The following is a 19658-nucleotide window of genomic DNA, read 5'->3' as shown; positions in this document are numbered from 1 at the left end:
TTAAATGAAGATACAGATAAACAGAGGCTAATAAAAATGCTATAACCATTTGGTAATAGAAAGCTCCCTTTCACAGGGAATGCATTCTAAAGATGCTATCCAGGAATAGGGGTGGGGAAGCCCTCACAGAATACTAAGTTAAATATATAGTTAGTTTAAAAGGCAGAAAAAACATTTATTAATGTCAAACTGCTTTCTTATTACATTCAAGCTCTGTGCAGACAAGAAATTATTTACATTTACATCCCAGGATTGCAGATCAGTACCACACATAGGAAGGACCCAATAATTTCTGGTGTAATAAATGACTGAATGAAGACAGGATGAAATTGTAAGAATTTGAAAAGATATGAATGCCTATTGCACAAACAGCTTTATTTTGAATTGATCAAACTGGGTCTACCTTAAATGATCAATATTAGAATGATAGGCACCTCAAAATATTGCAAGAGTTAGCAAAAGCATTACAAATTAGCAAATCCACTAAAAATTGGAAGAACCAGAATAGCATCATATACTGACATCCTTGCTTTCAATTTAAAAAAGAAAAAAAAAAGTTTTAGTAAAACATACATCCATTCAGAGAAAGAAGAATAAACTAGGAAGATAAAGATGGGGGGAAGAATCAAACCATAATATATAACTTTGATACAAATAATCTACAAAGTGAGAATAATCTGTAACTTAAACTTTCCCATTACTGTTCCATTATTCTTTGCTTTACCTGAGAGGAATCTGCTTGAGCTAATTCTGTGGTGACCTTCAGTATCTGGTGAAGGTTTTGTCCATTATCTTCAACAAGGAGGTGAGCCAGCAGAAGAAAAACATGCCTGGGGATCGCTGTGGTAATAGGGAGCAAGGACTCCACTGCAGCCAACCAGTCACTTGTTGCAGCTTCTCCTGTCATGACTTCAAGAATCCTCCAGGCTGTGAACATTGAGCCGTACATGCTGGTAACAGGGAATGCAAGCCTGCAGGAGGGCTGAAAAATAAACACGAAAAAGGCATGAATAGCAGAGGGTGGCGGTGCGTGCCTGTAATACCAGTTACTCGAGAAGCGGAGGCAGGAAGATTGCAAGTTCAAGGCCAGTGTGGGCTACCAGCAAGTCCCTGTCTTTCAAAAAAAAAAAAAAAAAAGGAATAACTGAGACGAATATATTCATCAGAAATATATTTCTGACATTCACTTATTTTTTATTTTTCATTATAAGAAATCATTTCTCCCAACAAAATGAACACAAACTTTGAATTCCTGCCAAAAAGCTCTGTGCCCACATTTTAGGTAACAGGATTACACATAGAGAAAAACAGCTGGTAGATGAAACTGTAGAACAAGTTTTTATTTACCATTCAATTCTAATTAAGACAAGGAAAAAAAATGGATCAATAAATAAACAAGATCCAAAGAGAGCAGAATTTGGAAAGAGCCCCTATCACTAAAAACGTATTCAGTAATGAGAAAGAGGACAGAAAAAAACACAACATTTGCCGGGCTCTAGGCCCTCCTAGGAGGCAGCCCAGGGCAGATGGCAGACTTGGACAGAGGACAATTCCTGTTTGTAACAGACAGTATGTTGATAGGAACAGAGTTAGTTCAGCTGGAGCCTGGGAATTCATTAGTAATTGTGAATTCATTAGTAGTTGTGAATTACTTCTGCAATAAAATGTAGCCTGACAGCTCCAAATTGAAACAATACCCAGAGAAGACGTTACGTTTCAGTAAATCTGAGAAATGTCTCCTCACAAAAGTAGTGTAGTCAGGGCCAGAGGTGGACAGAACCCTGCATCCTGCTATGGGTATAACAGCTCAGGAGAAGCTGCACACATTAAAGAGCATTAGACATCATCGGCTAATAAAGTAATTCAAATCACAGAATGCGTTGAGACAAACGAGAAATCTCTAGATTATACCAGTTCAGTTATTGGAGGATGACTTATTTGGGGAAAAATAACAATTAAAAAGGTGAGAAGTAAAAGTTAAGCTTTATAAAAAAATTTTAATAACAGATTTCTTGAGATATAATTCATCACCATAAAATGTACCCATTCAAAGTTTACAACTCAGTGGATTTTAGCAATTCACACAGTTGGGTAACCATGATCAGAATCTAATTTTAGAATATTTTTAATCACCCCAAGGGGAAACCCCATATTCATTAAGTCATTCCTCATTTTCCCACAACTCCAACCAGCCCCTAGAAACAACTGATCTACTTTGTTTCTATTCCAAATATTTTATATAAAGAGAACCACATATGTGTCTTTTATGACTGGCTTCTTTCATTTAGCTTGTTTTTGGTGTTCATTCATGTAACAGCTTATATCAATTCTTCATTCCTTTTTATTGTCAAATAATATTCTATCAAATGGAGAGACCATATTATTCGTCAGTTTATGGATATTTGGGTTGTTTCCATCTTTGGCTATTACAAATAATGCCACTATGATGTTCCTATAAATGTTTACGTGAGGATGTAAGTGTTCAACTCTCTTAAATATGTATTTAAGAATAGATTTGAAAACTAAATGCCACTCTAAAAGTAAGTGAGGACGTTCTACCCATATTAATAAAAGATCCCCCAGGTAAAAATGTAAGACACAGATGATACACCTGAAATGCGGCCAATATTTTTTGTAAGAGGTTAGGGAGGAAAGGATTTTATTTTTACTCACTTATAGATGGAAAGTATCTGGACAAATGTGGAAGAGACTAGTAACCACTAATCATCATTAGTTATTTGTGACGGAGAGAACTGGACCAATGGAATGAAAAGCAAGAAGGTTTCTCATCAGACACCATTTTATGCTTTCTGAACCACATGAATATCTATTTCAAACACATAAATGTTAAAACTTCATATCTCAGTTGATATAGCTTTCTCTCTCAGAAAGGACTTTTCTTCCTAAGATAGAATTCATTAATGACCAGGGCCAAGGTCCTTAGACTAACAATAAGCAGCACTGGCTATGAGACTTAAAAGACCAGGACACCAGCACTGCCAGGTCTATCTCTCTACGTCTCATTTTCCTCATTTCTAAATTTTTTTAAATATTTTTTTTAGTTGCAGATGGACATAATACCTTTATTTTATTTGTTTGTTTTTTTTATGTGGGGCCGGGAATCGAACGCCTCACACATGCTAGGAAAGCACTCTACCACTGAGCCACAATCCCAGCAACCTCATTTCTAAAATTTAAGCAGTGACTAACTGCCTGCCCAAGGTCACTGCAGTAGATATGATACAAGAACTAATAAGGCACCTAGCATGGTCCCTGAATTTGCAAAATACAGGGAAATAATATCTCTGTCATCTGCCGGGAAAAACTAAAATCAGAGGATGTGAGCATAAAGAAAAGAATTTGGAAATCACCATGAGCCATGAGTCAAGTCCAAAGCAGGAACATTACAGAGAAATCTAAGAGTAAACAATGACAGAGCAAAGCAATCCCACATCACTTTAAGTATCATGTCTAGGATTAGGCTCTGAAGTTTGTTTGTCTAAGGATAGGGCAGCAGAAAAAAGGCAGAATGTTAAATAGGATGTCACAAAACAGTCTCTGTCCCACTGAGTAACATCACAATCTTGGGGCAAGGACTGCAATCAATGTCTCAGTACCAGCTACCAAACCTCAACCCCGAGCCTACCAGAGGACCTGTGAGAAGCTTCTGGGTGTTGACTTTCAAAGAACAAAGTCGGCATTTAAAAATAAAAGACAGGTTTGTGCTGTGTGAATTATGGCTCAATAAACAATGAAAGTCTGGTGCAGTGGCCCAGGCCTATAACCCCAGCTACTTAGGAGGCTGAGGCAGGAGGATCCCAGGTTTGAGGCCCGCCCGCCTGAGTAACTTAGCAAGATCCTGTCTCAAAAAGTAAAAAAAGGCTGGGGAATAAAGCACCCCTTGGTTCACTCCCTAGTACAAAAGACAGACAGACAGACAAGGGAAGACATTTAAATAAATACTACATGGTTGTAAAACATCCTTTACAGATGTAAAGGAGATGAGAATCTATTTTTTAAATTTTTTACTAAAAATGTTCAGGTCCATTAACTTTTAACCATAGGCATATTTAATAGTATTTATTTGGAAAAATGGGTCATAAAAAGAAGCAAATACAGTGAATACAGGTTTTTATTAACAGGGAACAACAATGTATATCTATAATACTGACTAAAATAGGCTTCACAAATGTAAGCAGAGAAAATATGGAAACTCAAATATGGGGACCCTTAAAAGCAGGTTTGTGGTAAAGGGCATATGAATCATTCACTAGATCACAAGAAGAAGAGTGGACTATACAAAGCCTCAAGGGGGGTCCTTCCAGACCAGTACTTCTCGGCGGAAGCTAGAAGAGAGCTGAGTGATTCAGGAGTTATGACATAAGTCATCACCCTGTATTAGTCAGTCAGAGAGGACGGCAGATGCACAAGACCTAAGCTTACTAATTCCTTTTAAACTTTCAACCAAGAGCTCTTAAGAAACCAGTCTACTTCAATTCACTGTTTTCCTTACTATTAATTTAACAAAATGCCACATTTATTTACTCCTAAATTCATCACAATGACAATAAATTGGGGTAAAAAGGATAAGAAGAAAAAGTGAATAGGGTGCATCCTCTAAAGTCAAATGGCCAAAATTTGAATTTCTGCTCTACCCTTCATTACCTATGCCCTAATCCGTTTCCTGGCTTCTAAAATAAGTATGGGAAGAATACTTTCAGGGCTGGAATGCAGCTCAGTGGTAGACCACTTATTTAGCATGTGCAAGGCCCTAGGTTCCATCCCTAGCACCACAAAAAAAAAAAAAAAAAAAAAAAAAAAAAAAAAAAAGAAGAAGAAGAAAATACCTCTAAGGAAATGCAAATGAAATACCATTTCCTACCCACTAAGTTGGCTAAATCCAAAAACAATAACTATAATTGGAGAGGATGGAGAAATTGGAACCCTCATGTACTATGATGGGGTTTGGGGGATATTAAACGGTACAGCTCCTTTGGAAACTACTCTGGCAGTTTCTTAAATAGTTATGCTATGACCTAGCAATTCTATACTCAGGTGTCTACCCAAGAAAATTGAAAACACATATCCACACAAAACTTGTACACAAATGTGCATAGCAGCATGTTCAAGATGACCCAAAAGTGTAAATAACCCAACAGTTTAACAGAGGAATGGAAAAATAAAATGTGAAATATTCATACCAAAAAACACTGTTCAACCACAAAAGGAAATGAGGTTCTCATACACGCTACAACATGGATTAAGCTTGCAAACATGCCAAGGTGGGGGGGGACTAAAAAGGACCACTTATTGTATAGTATATGACCCCACTTACATGAAACCAGTGTAGGTAAATCTATAGGGAAAAAAAAAGAAAGTGGATTAAAGGTTGCCCAGGCTGATGGGTGAGGGTAAAATTAGGACATGGTGATTGAGGGGTATTGGGGAGTTTTTTTGCCTTTTTGGTTTTTTTTGTGTTTTTGTTGTTGTTGTTTGGGGGGGGGGGGTTAAAAATGTTCTAAAATTGATTGTGGTGATGAATACACAATTCTGTAAATACACTAAAAGCCACTGAATTATACACTTTAAATGCATGAAATTTGTGTATGTGAATTATATCTTTTTTACTAAATTATTTATTTATCCTAATTTGTTATACATAATGGCAGAATGCAATTCATTTCATATTACACATATAGAGCACAATTTTTCAAGTCACTGACTATACCCAAAGTATTTTCACACCATTTGTGCCTTCATACATGTACATAGAGTAATGATGTCTAACTCATTCCACCATCAGTGAATTATATCTTAATAAAGGTACTACAAATAATTAGATTCCCACTACATCACCCTTGATAAGTTATTTCCCTTCTCTATGCCTCAGTCATCTCTTAGATAAATGAAACCATTAATATTACCTATTTCAAAGAGTTTGCAGTAAAAATTAAACAAGTTAATATATAGAAAAGCACTCAGAATGGAGCCTACAAAGTACTCAATAAACTCCATGAACCAGGTATTTGGTTACTCATTTTACCAGGGTCCAGAGAGGTTCAGCCACTAGTCCAAGGCTAGAACAGGAGGAGATGAAGACAACAAGACAATGAGGACCTATTTTACAATTATCATGAGAAACATGAGTCAAAAGACAATGTCAATCCATTGCAAATTTCATGATTTTTAAGAGTTAAAAACTCAAGATATTTTCTGCTTACTACAACTTCAAATAAAACCTATACTTTGTACTATTTCATTATAAGGGACCCAAAATAGCATAGACAATTTAAACATACACACACACACATAAACATACACAACAAATGAATGAAAAAACACATGGTAGGGGCTGGGGTTGTGGTGCAGAGGTAGAGCGCTCACTAGCATGCCACATAAAGTAAAAATTAGAGACATTGTATCCCAATTTGTTATACATAATGGCAGAATGCAATTCATTTCATATAACTGAAAAATAAATGTTTAAAAAACACTTGGTAGACCCCAGCTTGGTAGAGCTATCCCTTAAGCTTTCTGTTGACTAGAATAGTTATACAGAAGTGAAATTTGCCATCATGCACAATTACAAGTTTAGCTTTTAAATCTCTTCCCATTCTCACTCACCCACCCTCACTCCCTCTAAAAGCTCTCCTGATTCTATCTTACTGGCTGCACCAGTTACTCAGTATATTACCTCAGCTCCACAGGCATCCTTTTGGTCCAGCTTTGTGACAATGCAGCAGCACCTTGACACCTCCTACCCCCTAACTCCATGCAGATTTAGTCCTTTCAACAGAAGGCACAGGAGAGGCACTACAAGGCAGTGGAGAAAGATTTCCTCTTAGGTTCCTGTACTTTGATTTCTTCTACCACGGCCACCAAAGACATTCAGGAGACCCCAAATGGTGGCTTCCTATGAATCAGCTCTGGCCAACAGCTCCCCAGAAGCCCACAGCATCCTGCAAGTTGCAGCCATATTGTCCCCAGTAAGGTCTGAGTCTCAGTCTTGATGACAGAGACCAAGTTCCTTCCTTGAGAAGTCCTCACAGTCTTATAGGTAGACGCTGCTCCCTTCCTTTACTGCTGCAAATCTCTGTAGAGACTCATTTACAACTTTTGGTAACTAATTATTTGTATTGAGTTTTTCCTGTTCAAATTTCTCTCTCCTAGGCTGGGATTATATAGCTGAGTGGCAGAGCACTTGCTTAGCACATGTGAGGCACTAGGCTCTATCTTTAGCACCACATAAAAAAGTAAACAAAAAAAGATATTATGTCCACCTAAAAATAATAAACTAAAGGCATTCTGTCCATCTATAACTACAAAAAAAAAAAAAAAAAAAACTTCTCTCCTGGCTGCACCCTGACTGGTACTTTCTTTTATCTCTTGGAGAGATGGGAAGGGTAGGATTTCCCAAGCACTTTGGTTTTCTGTTTTGTTTTGTTTTTAACCTAGAGAGAACACAATAGGTGGTTTTAAATATAACACTTAACAGCCAAATTGAAAAGGATCCTGTTTTACACACACACACTAAATGTTCATCTTTTGTTTTTAAAAGAAAAATGGCAAGTTTGGTATAATATTTTTATATCTATATTTTTTATAATATTTTTTATATCTTCAAAACTAGAAGAGGCTAAAACGTATTTTATTGCATGTTTATCAACACTTCAGAATTGCAACTCTTACAGAATCACAAGGCCCAACGTGTTTAACCTTGTTTTCATCCACCAGCCCAAGCAGACATCCAAAGAGCTGCTCTAGTTCTCAAATGCTATCAGAATCACCAATCCAAAAAGAAATAAAAACAAAATCTGTGATTTTTATACAGAAAGCTCTCTGTAATAAATCAAGATGGTGAAAAGACCTGTGTTCTTATTAGAGACATACTTTCCTCACTGTTTAAATAAAAATTTACCGAGTATTTACCAGGTTTTAAACTATGGATCAGGTACTGTGGATACAAAGATAAATACACTAGGGTGTTATCTTTTTCTTTAAGTATGTGGAAAGAAGAATATTCAGTTCAACAACTAACAAAAATATTTTTAACAATTTAAATGTTAATTTAAATTGCTGCAATTTTCTAAATGCCTTAGAAAAACAGCCAAGATTCTTTCCCTCAGTGAGCTCATAATAGAGTTGGAGGCATAAACATGTAACCTCTAAGTTAATACACAACATTTTTTGTATTTGACTAATGCAAAAAGTGCTGGGGATACAAAGAAAGCAATGAATTCTGACTCACTGTGAACATTAAGAATAGGCAGTTCAAGCAGGGGACACAAAAGTGCATTATACGCAAAGGAAAGATTCAGAAACAGACCTGGAGTGTGTGGCGCAAATTGAATCAATAGGTGTGGTTGGAATATAGAGTACTAGGAAAAAAAAAAAAAACAGTAAAATGTGCCTTAAATTTTTTAGAAGGGTGATCATGTGTCTATTTAAAGCCTCAATCAAGCAGCACAGTATCACAAGAATGTTTATAGCCCTAATAGTATTTCTTCCTCATTCTTCTTCTTCACCAGCAGCTAAAAAGAAAGTCCAGCTATTAGCATTGATTAATAAGATTTACACACACCTGAACAAATAGTAAGCTGAGTCCTTAGGTATTAGAGTTAGGGTGATCCTAAGTAAATACCACCTGTGAATTAAAGGAATCCAAGTCTTGGACACAGAACATCCTGCCCCACCCCCACTCCCACCCCCATTTAGGGGGCAATCTTGTTCTATATGGGCAAACCAAGAGGTAAGGTAAAAAGCTACTAGAATTCTTTGGTCACATTTTGCTTGTTAGTACTAATATAAGAACTTCTTTCTCTTAATGCAAATCAATTACCTATTTTAAAATGTTTTAAAGTTTTAATCAAACAATTTGGATTTAGGAAGCTTCAATTTGCTTATGCCAATAACTGTATTAAAATGATTAAACAAGTAATAATAATGATGGATTTTGCTGCTACAACATTTAATAATATATGATAAGAGGCATTTGTTTTTCCAAATGAAGCAACTATCATGCTTCTATCTTGTATTTATGTGGTGCCTCTATGTATGGAGACTTAGGATGCTTCACAGGCTTAATTTTATTTAATCCTCATCCCATTCCTATAAGAGTAGGAATTAGGAAGAAATATAGTTGACCAAGGGAAAAACTCAAAACCTAAAGAGAAGAAGTCTGGCAAATCTAGGCCTAGAACTCAGCCACGCACCAGACACTGACAACACTACATTACTCTAAAAGGAAAGGTGAGACTGAAAACCAAGAGTGAGGGAGGTAGGAATAGCAACAGCAAGTGACAGGCCTGTTGTCTTCCAGCTGGGAGCAGGAGAGGAGGAACATATACAAAAGACATAAAGAGCCACATGCATGCCAAGGAAGATAGTATAACACACCATGTTAGGAAATAACACTCAGTTTGTACTGATTCCAGAACTTCCAGGCATTAAAGAAGCATTTCCCACCTTGGACTTTCCCAGATATGGCAATATGTCATAATAAGTATTATAAGAGGATAGGATTCCATGCTTAAATACATTAAAGTCACACACATATAGAACTGTTTCTTTTCTGAAAGATTCTCAGGATCTCTAATGACTAACATGCACTGGAATCTCAAAGAAAAAGTATTATACAGCATTTCCAAAACCTATGTCACAATAGGACTCCACCCCCTCCTCCTGGTGCAGAAGAATGTACTAACATCTCCTACACACTGCCTAGCAGAGCAGTGGAGTTCATTGATGAAGCTCCCACCCAACAGACATGGCATCAGGAGTAGATCTGGAGAGACAGAAAACTCACATGGACACTCTGAGAGAAACAAGGAAGGACTTGTTACCTTTTGCAGGTCATCTCTGTAACACTCCTGTTGTACCATTTCCAAAAGGTTCAAGGCCAACTGCTGTCTAGAGGGACCATCCTCATCCAAGGACAGACAGTCTTCCAAGGCAGTAGAAGACAGTATCTGCAGCAGTGGCATCACAAGCAGCAGAGATGACTTTGGGATTTTCTGACCCTCAGCAAAAGAGAGGAGCTTCAAGGCTAATAGTCAAAACAACAATTCACATTTTTAAAATTAATACCACAGTCAAACAAAATGCTAATTTCAGTGACATGTCAGAGTTTTCCTATTCCTTTATAACTAGATCAAACACATACTTAGATCTAAGTCTCATCAAAAAAGGAAATAAAAGGAGCATAAAAGTTAACTGTTATTTAAAACATGCTATTTATAAAACTGAAAAAATGATTATGCTTTTTGAGAAAACACATGTATCAGATATAAATCAACTCCTTTTCTAGGTAAATATTATTTATTTTGGTCAATATTATCTTTAAATACAAATACCATTTTTCCTTTGTAATCTCTTGGATCCTACTATTGCCCTCAGTAAATAGTGAAGAGACCAAGAGTTCCTGGTGAATGATAACAAAACCAACAACACACATGTTTTCACTAACCAGCTAAGAACTGTTAGCAAATGAACAGCAAGGTGAGGCAGCACTACTGCCTTGCAGCTATATTTGCTAAGAAGCAGATCACAAAAAGTCTCAAAGTCTGTAAGCAGCTTTACAATAAAACACATTTTTGATGAGTAACTTTTTTCATGTGAAAACTCAATATACACATCAGAAACATATATACAGAGTGCAAGAACTTAGCTATATGAACAGTTTCCCTATAATATTAACTAAATGAATTAATGCACAAATATGCTATTTTTAAAGTATTTTTTCAGGAACCCCGATTTACTAAAAGATGTTATCTACAGGCTTCAGAGTTAAATTATCAAAATAGTCAACTGATTTTCCCCACTGCATCGTAAAAATTTCTATAAGCCTTAAATTATACCCATGAGTTGTCATTATTTTAAGTCATCCTGAAGTCAAACCTTAACATGATCTGTTGTATTTATATAAATCCATTACTCTAATGCTAATAACTTTATTTTTTGCCTAAATATTGGTATTAATCCATAATTATTGGAGCTATTATGAAAATCCATTATCTTTAAATGCATATAAATATTTCAGTCTTATAAATCTTCCAGACATTTTTATAAGTTGCTATTTATAATCAAGGCTAGTGATAATTATAAAGCATATTACATTAGTGTTGGACATACTTTTATTTTAAATAATCTGAAATAAGTATCCTTTTAGCTATCTGATTTCTTTGAATAGCGATTCCCCATGTTCTAAACAGCAGTCCATCCTTGCTTTTCAAGATGACACACTAGCTCAGTAGTTCTCAGTATGATTTATTCACCTAACTTGGGAAACTTCAAATCAGACACTGGCTTAGTAGAAAAAGAAAAGTCTACCAAACAAATAATAAAAGCATTTGAGTGTTTGATCTAGTATCATTCTTTTATTATACATGAGCCACAATATAGTTGTAACATGATCTGTTGTGTTCAGAATTAGAAATGTGCTTTCTCTGGGCTTTGAAATTTTGTCAAAAACAAACAAAATCCATTTATATAAAAAGTCCAAAAAAGGTCAATCTACAGAGACAAAAGGAAGATTAGTGTTTTGGGAATGAAGATTATAAACAGGCATAAGAAATTAAGGGACTGATGAAAATATTCTACAACTGGCTCCTGGCATTGGTTGCCACATCTATAAATTTACTAGAAAACACATTAAATGGTGAATTTTATGGCATGTAAATTTTACTTCAATAAAATATTTGAAAAATAACAAAACTATGGCTGTCAGAGGAGCAGGACTGGTAAATTACACATTGGGAAGATCCCATGTGCACTGCTGTAAGAAAAAAAAAAATGGTGGAAGGGGTCAAAAACGGAACCTGGAGGAGTGGCTTGAAGGAGCAAAGGCTGATAGGCAAAGCAGGGTAGAAATCAAAGTGAGAGCCAAGAACCGCCTCCATGTGCTAAAGCCATTTTTACAGTTATATTACAAGTGAAAGATCAATTCTCTTAAACTCACAATGGATTAAAATGCCCAAAGGAATGAGCTATCCAATAGGTATTTATCTCAAGCACTTCATAAAAATGAATGTGGGGGTTTATCAACATATCATGGCAACATATAATTTAGACTGATCCCCCATTACTACATGGGCTATATCAGACCAAGCAAAATGAGGCAGCATTGATGAAAAAAAAAAAAAAACACGTTTTAAAGGTGTGCCTTGTTTGTCAATCTGCCAGACTGTGCAACTTGATTTTTAAACCACATTCTTCTGAATTAGAACATTTTCACCTCCCCTTCTCCACCCTCTCTTAAGTCAATACTGGATAGTCTTTCATTTGTTCTAGCTAGTTAATACAATAACCATAAACTAAATCCTGTTCAATGTAGCACCAACTATGACTAATAAAGGTAGAGAAACTTAAAAACAACATGCTAAACACTTATTGTCTTTCAAGGGTTTTACATTACTGTTTCAGATTTGGGTGTACAACTGTGAATAAAGTAATATGTTCTTTAATACATTTATAAATGCCATTGCTATGATTTATACTATAACCTAATGTGCCTCAATTACATTGAGTAAATTATGGTACATGAAACTTGACACAAGATGAGAAATATATATATATATATATATATATATATATTCTACTTGATAATGATTAGGAAAATTCCAGAATAGAAACTCAAAATACATAGGATAGCATTATATCCAGTTCAATCAACTCCTGCCAACACTCGTGGTATATTTACATTTTATTCTATTTACCTAGACTTAAGATTGGTTTCTGCTGACTTTCTGGAGTCTGTAGAAGTAGTAAAGCTATTCCAATTATGACCAATTCAACAGGAAAATCCTAAAAAATAAAATAAAATAAATAAGATAATGAAAGAGTTAAAGTAATTTCCAGAACTATGGCTTCATAACATTTAACCAAAAATAGTATATTTAACATGAATAACTGCAGATTATTATATAACATTTCTTATGCAAGTCTATGCTGATAAAGAATGGTGAATGCCACACAGTCAGAAATAAATTCAAAATGTTATATCGTATGGCCAAAGGGCAATAGGCCTAAACCAAAATAATTCAGAGGGAAAGCTCTTTAACATAACAAGTGTTAACAAAACAAAATTGACAAGTCTTCAACACACTCAATCTTTGGAAACCATTAAAGATTAGTAGAAATACTGAATTTACAAACATTGCACATCTGAAAAATAATTCAATTTTTCTACTTATCCAATTCACATAATTCAACCATATAACTTCCACAATGAATTACATTAAACAAATTTTAATAAATCATGCTATTATAATAAAAGAGATATTAGTGCCAAGGAGGCAGAGATTATTTTTTAATTATAGTAATTTATTAAGCATATTTAAATGTAGCAAAGCAATAACTATAGAAGCAAAAATCATTAAGTTCACCAAGAATATAAATAAAATGAAAAAGATATGCATATTAAGTTCTATTAAAATGCAAGTGACATTATTTGAGGCTTCTAAATAAAGAAAACAATATGTAATAGAACTAAAGAAGAAAGACCCAGCTAAAATTACTTCATTTTGGAAATTTTACGGATGCACCCAAGGAGTCAAAGTACCTACGAATCATGAAGACAGGCAAAAAGTAAAATAAAAATAAGTAAGGAAGAACCACACATTTTTAAAAACTTGATAGCATACAATTTAGTCTGACACACTCAAAAGGTATAGTCTTGGAGATGCTATCAATTCTGAAACAAATTAACAAATGTCCTAAATCTCAGTTTTATTATTTGAAAAGTGAAATTAATCAAAATGGAAGACCTTTTAACATGTTGGTTTATGGAGTCTGGGGAAAAAACAAACAGCAAAAACAAGGAAATTAATTTTAAGTTTTTGTAAATGGAATTTATTCTAATTTGTTTTTTGTTTCTTTGTTTGATTTTTGGTAGTAGGAATTGAACTCAGGGGCACTTAACCACTGAGCCGCATCCCTAGCCCCTTTGGCTTTGAACTTGACAATCCTCCTGCCTCAGCTTCCCAAACCACTGGGATTATAAGTTTGTGCCACAGCACCAGGCATATTTTAATTTGTATATTTAGAACTTTATAGGTCCAGTTTTCAAATACAGTTGAGAACAATGGAACAAAACATCTATTTAAAAAATGCATTTTAAGACAATACATCAAACAGTATATATCATTTGTCATATTTCTTTCAATTTCAATATCTACGTATCCATATAAAACAAAAGCCAGCAAGATTACTTAAATTCCAAAATGACTAGCTTTCAAGAAGATCAGAGAGAAACAAAAGCATATCTGTTTACTAATACTATCACTGAAAACCCTTTCTCATATCAGCTGTCACTGCAAGGGCCATGAGGTGGCATTTTAGGGTTCTGAAACAAAATTGAAACATTTTAGTGGGTAGAACTTAAAGGCATGCAGTCATAAATGACAATGACCTTCTCCAAGAAGGGTGACAATGATCTCTGCAGAAAGTGAAAGAAAAAGAGCTGGAGACTGAAGACATCAAAAAGAAGGAATAGTCAATGGTTGAGACCTAGACTAGATAAATCTTAAATTGGTTACAATTCTGAGAGGTTAAAAGGTTTTTGTTTGATGGATTTATCATGACCACAGAAGTATGGTAGCACTTAATGAGATCATTTTATAAACCCTGTTCCATTTCTAGGCCTCTAGGTACTACTATAGTAACTGGCTCTGCACAGGTGCAACCTGAGGCTACTCCCTTGATGTGCACAGCACACCTCTTTGCTTCCTGCTCCAGAACAGCAGGTTCAAGTCCCATAGAGCAAGGCTTGACAAATTGGCAATAGGACCTCATAGATAAATGCTTTTTCCCTTCTTCTGGATACGTCTAGAGGATTCTAAGACATTTCTCACAGGGCTTCTTAGAATATTCTGTGGAATGGAGTGACTGGTTGCTTGTAGCAATGTCCTATTTGGCATTTCTCATATTGCCTTGACCTTCCATCATTCACTCATCTTGTCTCTTTCCCACCTGCTTCCTGGGATCACATTTGCAAATGAACTCCAGCCACATAAGCTTTTGTGATCACCCAGGCTCTGCTTTTGCCTTTAGAGGAACTGAGGTTACCACAGAATCCATACAGAGATAGGAAATACAAAAGAGGAGCAAAGGCCTCCATACCTAGCTGCAGATGTCAGAGGATTCTTAATGTCACAAAACACCTGGAGTCCAAACTTTCTGTCCTCAATTCAAGTAAAAGGTATCACTGAACTCCTTTTCTGAACTAGGCACTAGTTACATATGCTGGCTGCGGAAACACTACTGTAAACAAAACAATCTCCTTTCTCTTGACATGTGTAGTCTGGTCATGGAAAACTATTTAAAAAGAAAGTGAAAACCTGAAGTAAGAAAATCTACATCCTGTGACAGACACAATGAGGAAGGCAGCACAGCCCCAGCAATCCCAGGGCCACAGCTTTACTACCCACCCGTCCTCTGGTGGAGCTGACTGAGCCAAGCCAGACTGAACAGATCATTTTTCCTAGGAAAATGATCCTTAAACTAAGACACATAATAAAGAAAGGCGGTTGGAACTGTGTAACCTGATGGTGGTGTCTTAGAAACCCCTTGTTGCTAGACTTTCTGAAACCAGAATGTTTATTTCACCTGTCCTTCACTTTGAAAACTATCCATTTCATCGCAATCAGTATCATGTTTGCTTAATTTTGTTGATCTGAGTACATTTATTTTGTTTGAAATGTAACAAACCATATGATATCATTCAAATTGATCAACTACTAGCTCAACTAAGCCCAACTCTGCCAATACTAATACAATCTAAGAAATAAATTAATGTAGTATACAATGATATGTCTCTAACTTAATAGTAGAAAGAACAAAGGAAAAAAAGCTAAAGTAATACTTCAGCTAAAGGGGAAAAAAAGCTAAAGTAATAGTCATTGATCCCAAAGGAACAGGAACATACATATAATCTCAAAATACATAGTAAGTGCTTAACTCTACTTCATTTTACTTCAAGTTAGTATGCATTTAGGCCTTAAAGGATATGGTATTTTCATTAATTTTCCTTTATTTTTTGACCTCAGGAACATTGACATAAGGGTGAGTAGCAAGAAGCTTTCAAAACAAAATATTTCAACAATTCTACTCATTGTTACTCCCTCTAAAATTGTTAAAATATTGAGCAAAACAGAGAGAACATAAATATGACCTTCTCTCACTGACATTCTCTCGTTTTTATTGCTCTAAATGAAATTAATATTCTATAATTCTAGGTAACAAAAAAATTTTTTAATTGAACTCAAGAGCCAACTTGAAGAGATTCCTGTTGGCCAAAAATAGGACAATTTCAACTTCACAAGGGACAATATCCTCCATAGATTGAAACACAATAAATATGTTGAAATTTCTAAGTTCATAATGATATGTCTAGAAATCGGTAAATAAAGGGAAAGGGGAAGAGTCATGTATTTATCCTGCATTCCCTATACAAACTCTACCACTAGATAATCAAACAGTAGTTGAGGGAGTTTCCTTTTAAAGAAGCATTCCAGCTAATAAGAAAATAATCATTTCTGCAATTCTCAATGAATTAATGGAACTAAGCAGTGATTATCTATAGCTACTAACATTATAAAAAGAAAAGCAACACACATTATGCATCCACTGATGAAAGGACACACCACCCCATAGTCTTGGATGCAAAATAAAATAAGTCATTATGAATCCGATTAAGCCTCTAGAGCTACTTTCTTCTTCTTCTTCTTCTTCTAAATTAGAGCTTTAGTTATACATAGTAGTTAGGTCACATCCTGACAAACCCATACATGCATGGAATTCAATTTCAGTTCATAAGCCCCCAATTTTTCCTCCCATTATCCTTCTCCCTCTTCCCCCTGCTCCTTCTTCTACTCTACTAGACTTCCTTTTGCTCATTAATTTATATTTAATTGGTTCTTTTTACTTATGCATAAAGGTGAAATTCTCTGTGCTATATTTTTATATGCATACAACATGATTTTTTAACAATTCATTCTGTATTGCCTCCACTCTGCCTCTCAATCTTCTTCATTACTGGTCCTCCTTTATCTTTATGATAGCCTATCCTTTCCTCCCCCTTCTCTTTATTTTACTCTAGCTTCCACATATAAAACATTCAGGGCTGGGGTTGTGGCTCAGAGGTAGAGCACTTGCCTGGTGTGGGTAAGGCACTATGTTCGATCCTCAGCACAACATAAAGGTATTGTGTCTACCTACAACTAAAAAAATTTTTTTTTAATTACTTTTGAGGAAAAATAATTTAAAAAAAGAAAATATTCAACTTTTTGAGTTTGGCTTATTTCACTTATTATGATAGTCTCCATTTCCATCCATTGACCAACAAATGCCATAATTTCATTCTTCTTTATGGCTAAGTAGAACTCCATTTTGTGTGTGTGTGTGTGTGTGTGTGTATGTGTGTATGTATATATCAAATTTCTTAATCTATCCATCCAAAGACAGACATCTGGGTTGATTCTGTAATTTAGCTATTGTGAATTGTACTGTTATAAACATGGATGTGACTGTGTTGCCACAGTATGTCGATTTTAGATCTTTGGGGAAAAAGGAGTGGGAAGCTGTGTCAGATGGGTTCCATCTCTAGGATTTTGAGGAATCTCCATACTGCTTTCCAGAGTGGTTATAGTACTCTACAGTCCCACCAATAATGTACAAGTGTACCTTTTTCCCCCACAAATAGAGCTAACTATCTCTGAACAGAGAAACATGTTAAAGTGCCTTATGAAGATATAATCAGCAAAATCTATAGTGTAGAAAACTCTGCAGCTAATACAAGCCAGGTTTTCCATACATAAAGCACAAGGAGAAAAACAAGTGAGGAAGGAATAAAAGGGGACTGCCTTTAATTTAAAAGCCATCTAAAGGACAGATTTTACAAACACATACACCCACTCACCCCAAAACCATATTACAGTATTTAGAGATATGTACTTAGATAAGACTAACAACACACAAGGAAAAGAATGACTGTAGATAATTCATGACTGTCAGAGGAAGCAGGAATTTGTGCTTAGGAATAGGCTTCTGGAGAACTTCTGGGGTGGCCAGCAGGTTCTATTTCTTGATCTCTTTGATGGCTACAAGGGTGTTTGCTTTGTATATGAAAATATAAAAATTACCTAATGGTAGAAGTTTAATGTAGATGCTTGGGCCTTGCTCAGACCTACTTCTGATAAACTGGACACTAGTTGGAACCGTCTGAAGTATGAATTTCATGAGTCTTGTCTGTTTTTAACTATTCACTAGAACAGTTTATCATAGGTAGCTGCTTAATAAATACAAGCTAAGGAGAGATATATGATAAAACAATGATGTTAAAAGGGACTAAACTCTGAAATTATAAATGATAATTATGACTACTACTCACAAGAATCTAGTACAAGTACACAGGAATAACATGAGGTTGACCTAAGAATACTAAATCCATAGGAATGGTAATTCATCCATAAAATAATTGTCCATAAAATAGATGAACTCTAGATAGGGCAGAGGGGTTGGAGGGGAAGGGAGAGGGCATGGGAGCTAGAAATGATAGTGAAATGGGATGATCATTATTATCCAAAGTACATGTATGAAGACACAAATGGTGTGAGTATACTTTGTATACAACCAAAGAAAAATTGTGCTCTATATGTGTAACAAGAATTATAATGCATTTCGCTGTTTTATATAAAGAAAAAATAAATTTGATATTTTTAAATTGTTTATTTGATATTTTTAAATTGTTTATTCATGTTTCTCATGTTTATTATATAATTATACCTACTATAAGCAATATATTATATATTATAAATAGATGTATTTATACATCTTAATAGATTTAGATTAGGGATCCACCATTATGAATTCATTAAATCATAACTGCCTCCTTACTATAAATAATAGCTGTTTTAGGGGTTGAGGTCTCAACAAAATTTTGAGGGGATGTAATTCAGCCCACAGCAAGGATGATATATAATAAATGCCAAAATAAATGACACAATTATATAATAAATGGCAAAATAATCACATCTATATAAATATTTTTTAGTTGTAGTTGGACACAACACCTTTATTTGTTTATTTTTATGTGGTGCTGAGGATCGAACCCAGGGCCTCACAAGCACTAGGCGAGCGCTCTACCACTGAGCCACAACCCCAGCCCCAAATATATAGCATTTTATATAATATATATAATAATTACACAAAATATATTATCTAGCATCTCAGTATATATGAAACCATTCTAATCATAAGATTGACAGATGACTTACTTGAGCTTTCCTTGACTCCTATTTTGCACCAAAAATCAACATTCACTATTTCCTCACCTGCCATGCATTCCCCTATTCCAATTATTCCCACCATCACCATTCAGCTGAAACCACTTTGCCAATGTGAACAATGGATAAATAAGTTTCTGTTGTTTAAGTCACCCAGTCTGTTGTATTTTTATTTGCTGCATTCTCAGAATACTTTATGTCCCTTAGATATTATCACCTCTTCATTACACATAATGCTGTTGACCATTCTCCCCTGACAGAGATATTCCTTGCCTTGATTTTCATGACATCTGTTTCTTCTGTTTATCTTACAATTCTTCTAGTCCTACTTTCTCTGACTCCCCTTTATCAGTACACTTCAAATATCAACAACCCTGG

General features: G+C 35.2%; 1 protein-coding gene across 2 annotated transcripts in view; it reads right to left on the bottom strand.

The window, feature by feature from the left end:
* The window catches only part of Focad (focadhesin), a 283866-nt gene that overhangs the window by 180538 nt on the left and 83670 nt on the right, over positions 1–19658 (bottom strand). For both annotated transcript variants that reach the window (XM_026397575.2, XM_077797050.1), the window contains exons 9-11: positions 12714–12801; positions 9843–10045; positions 725–982 (exon numbers count right to left, since the gene is read on the bottom strand). In XM_026397575.2, coding sequence (XP_026253360.2) covers positions 725–982; positions 9843–10045; positions 12714–12801 — 549 coding nt within the window. The remainder of the gene's footprint in view (positions 1–724; positions 983–9842; positions 10046–12713; positions 12802–19658) is intronic.

This window comes from Urocitellus parryii, chromosome 4 (genome assembly GCF_045843805.1).
Source record: "Urocitellus parryii isolate mUroPar1 chromosome 4, mUroPar1.hap1, whole genome shotgun sequence".
Taxonomy (NCBI): domain Eukaryota; kingdom Metazoa; phylum Chordata; class Mammalia; order Rodentia; family Sciuridae; genus Urocitellus; species Urocitellus parryii.
This window is presented reverse-complemented; position numbering and strand designations above follow the sequence as displayed.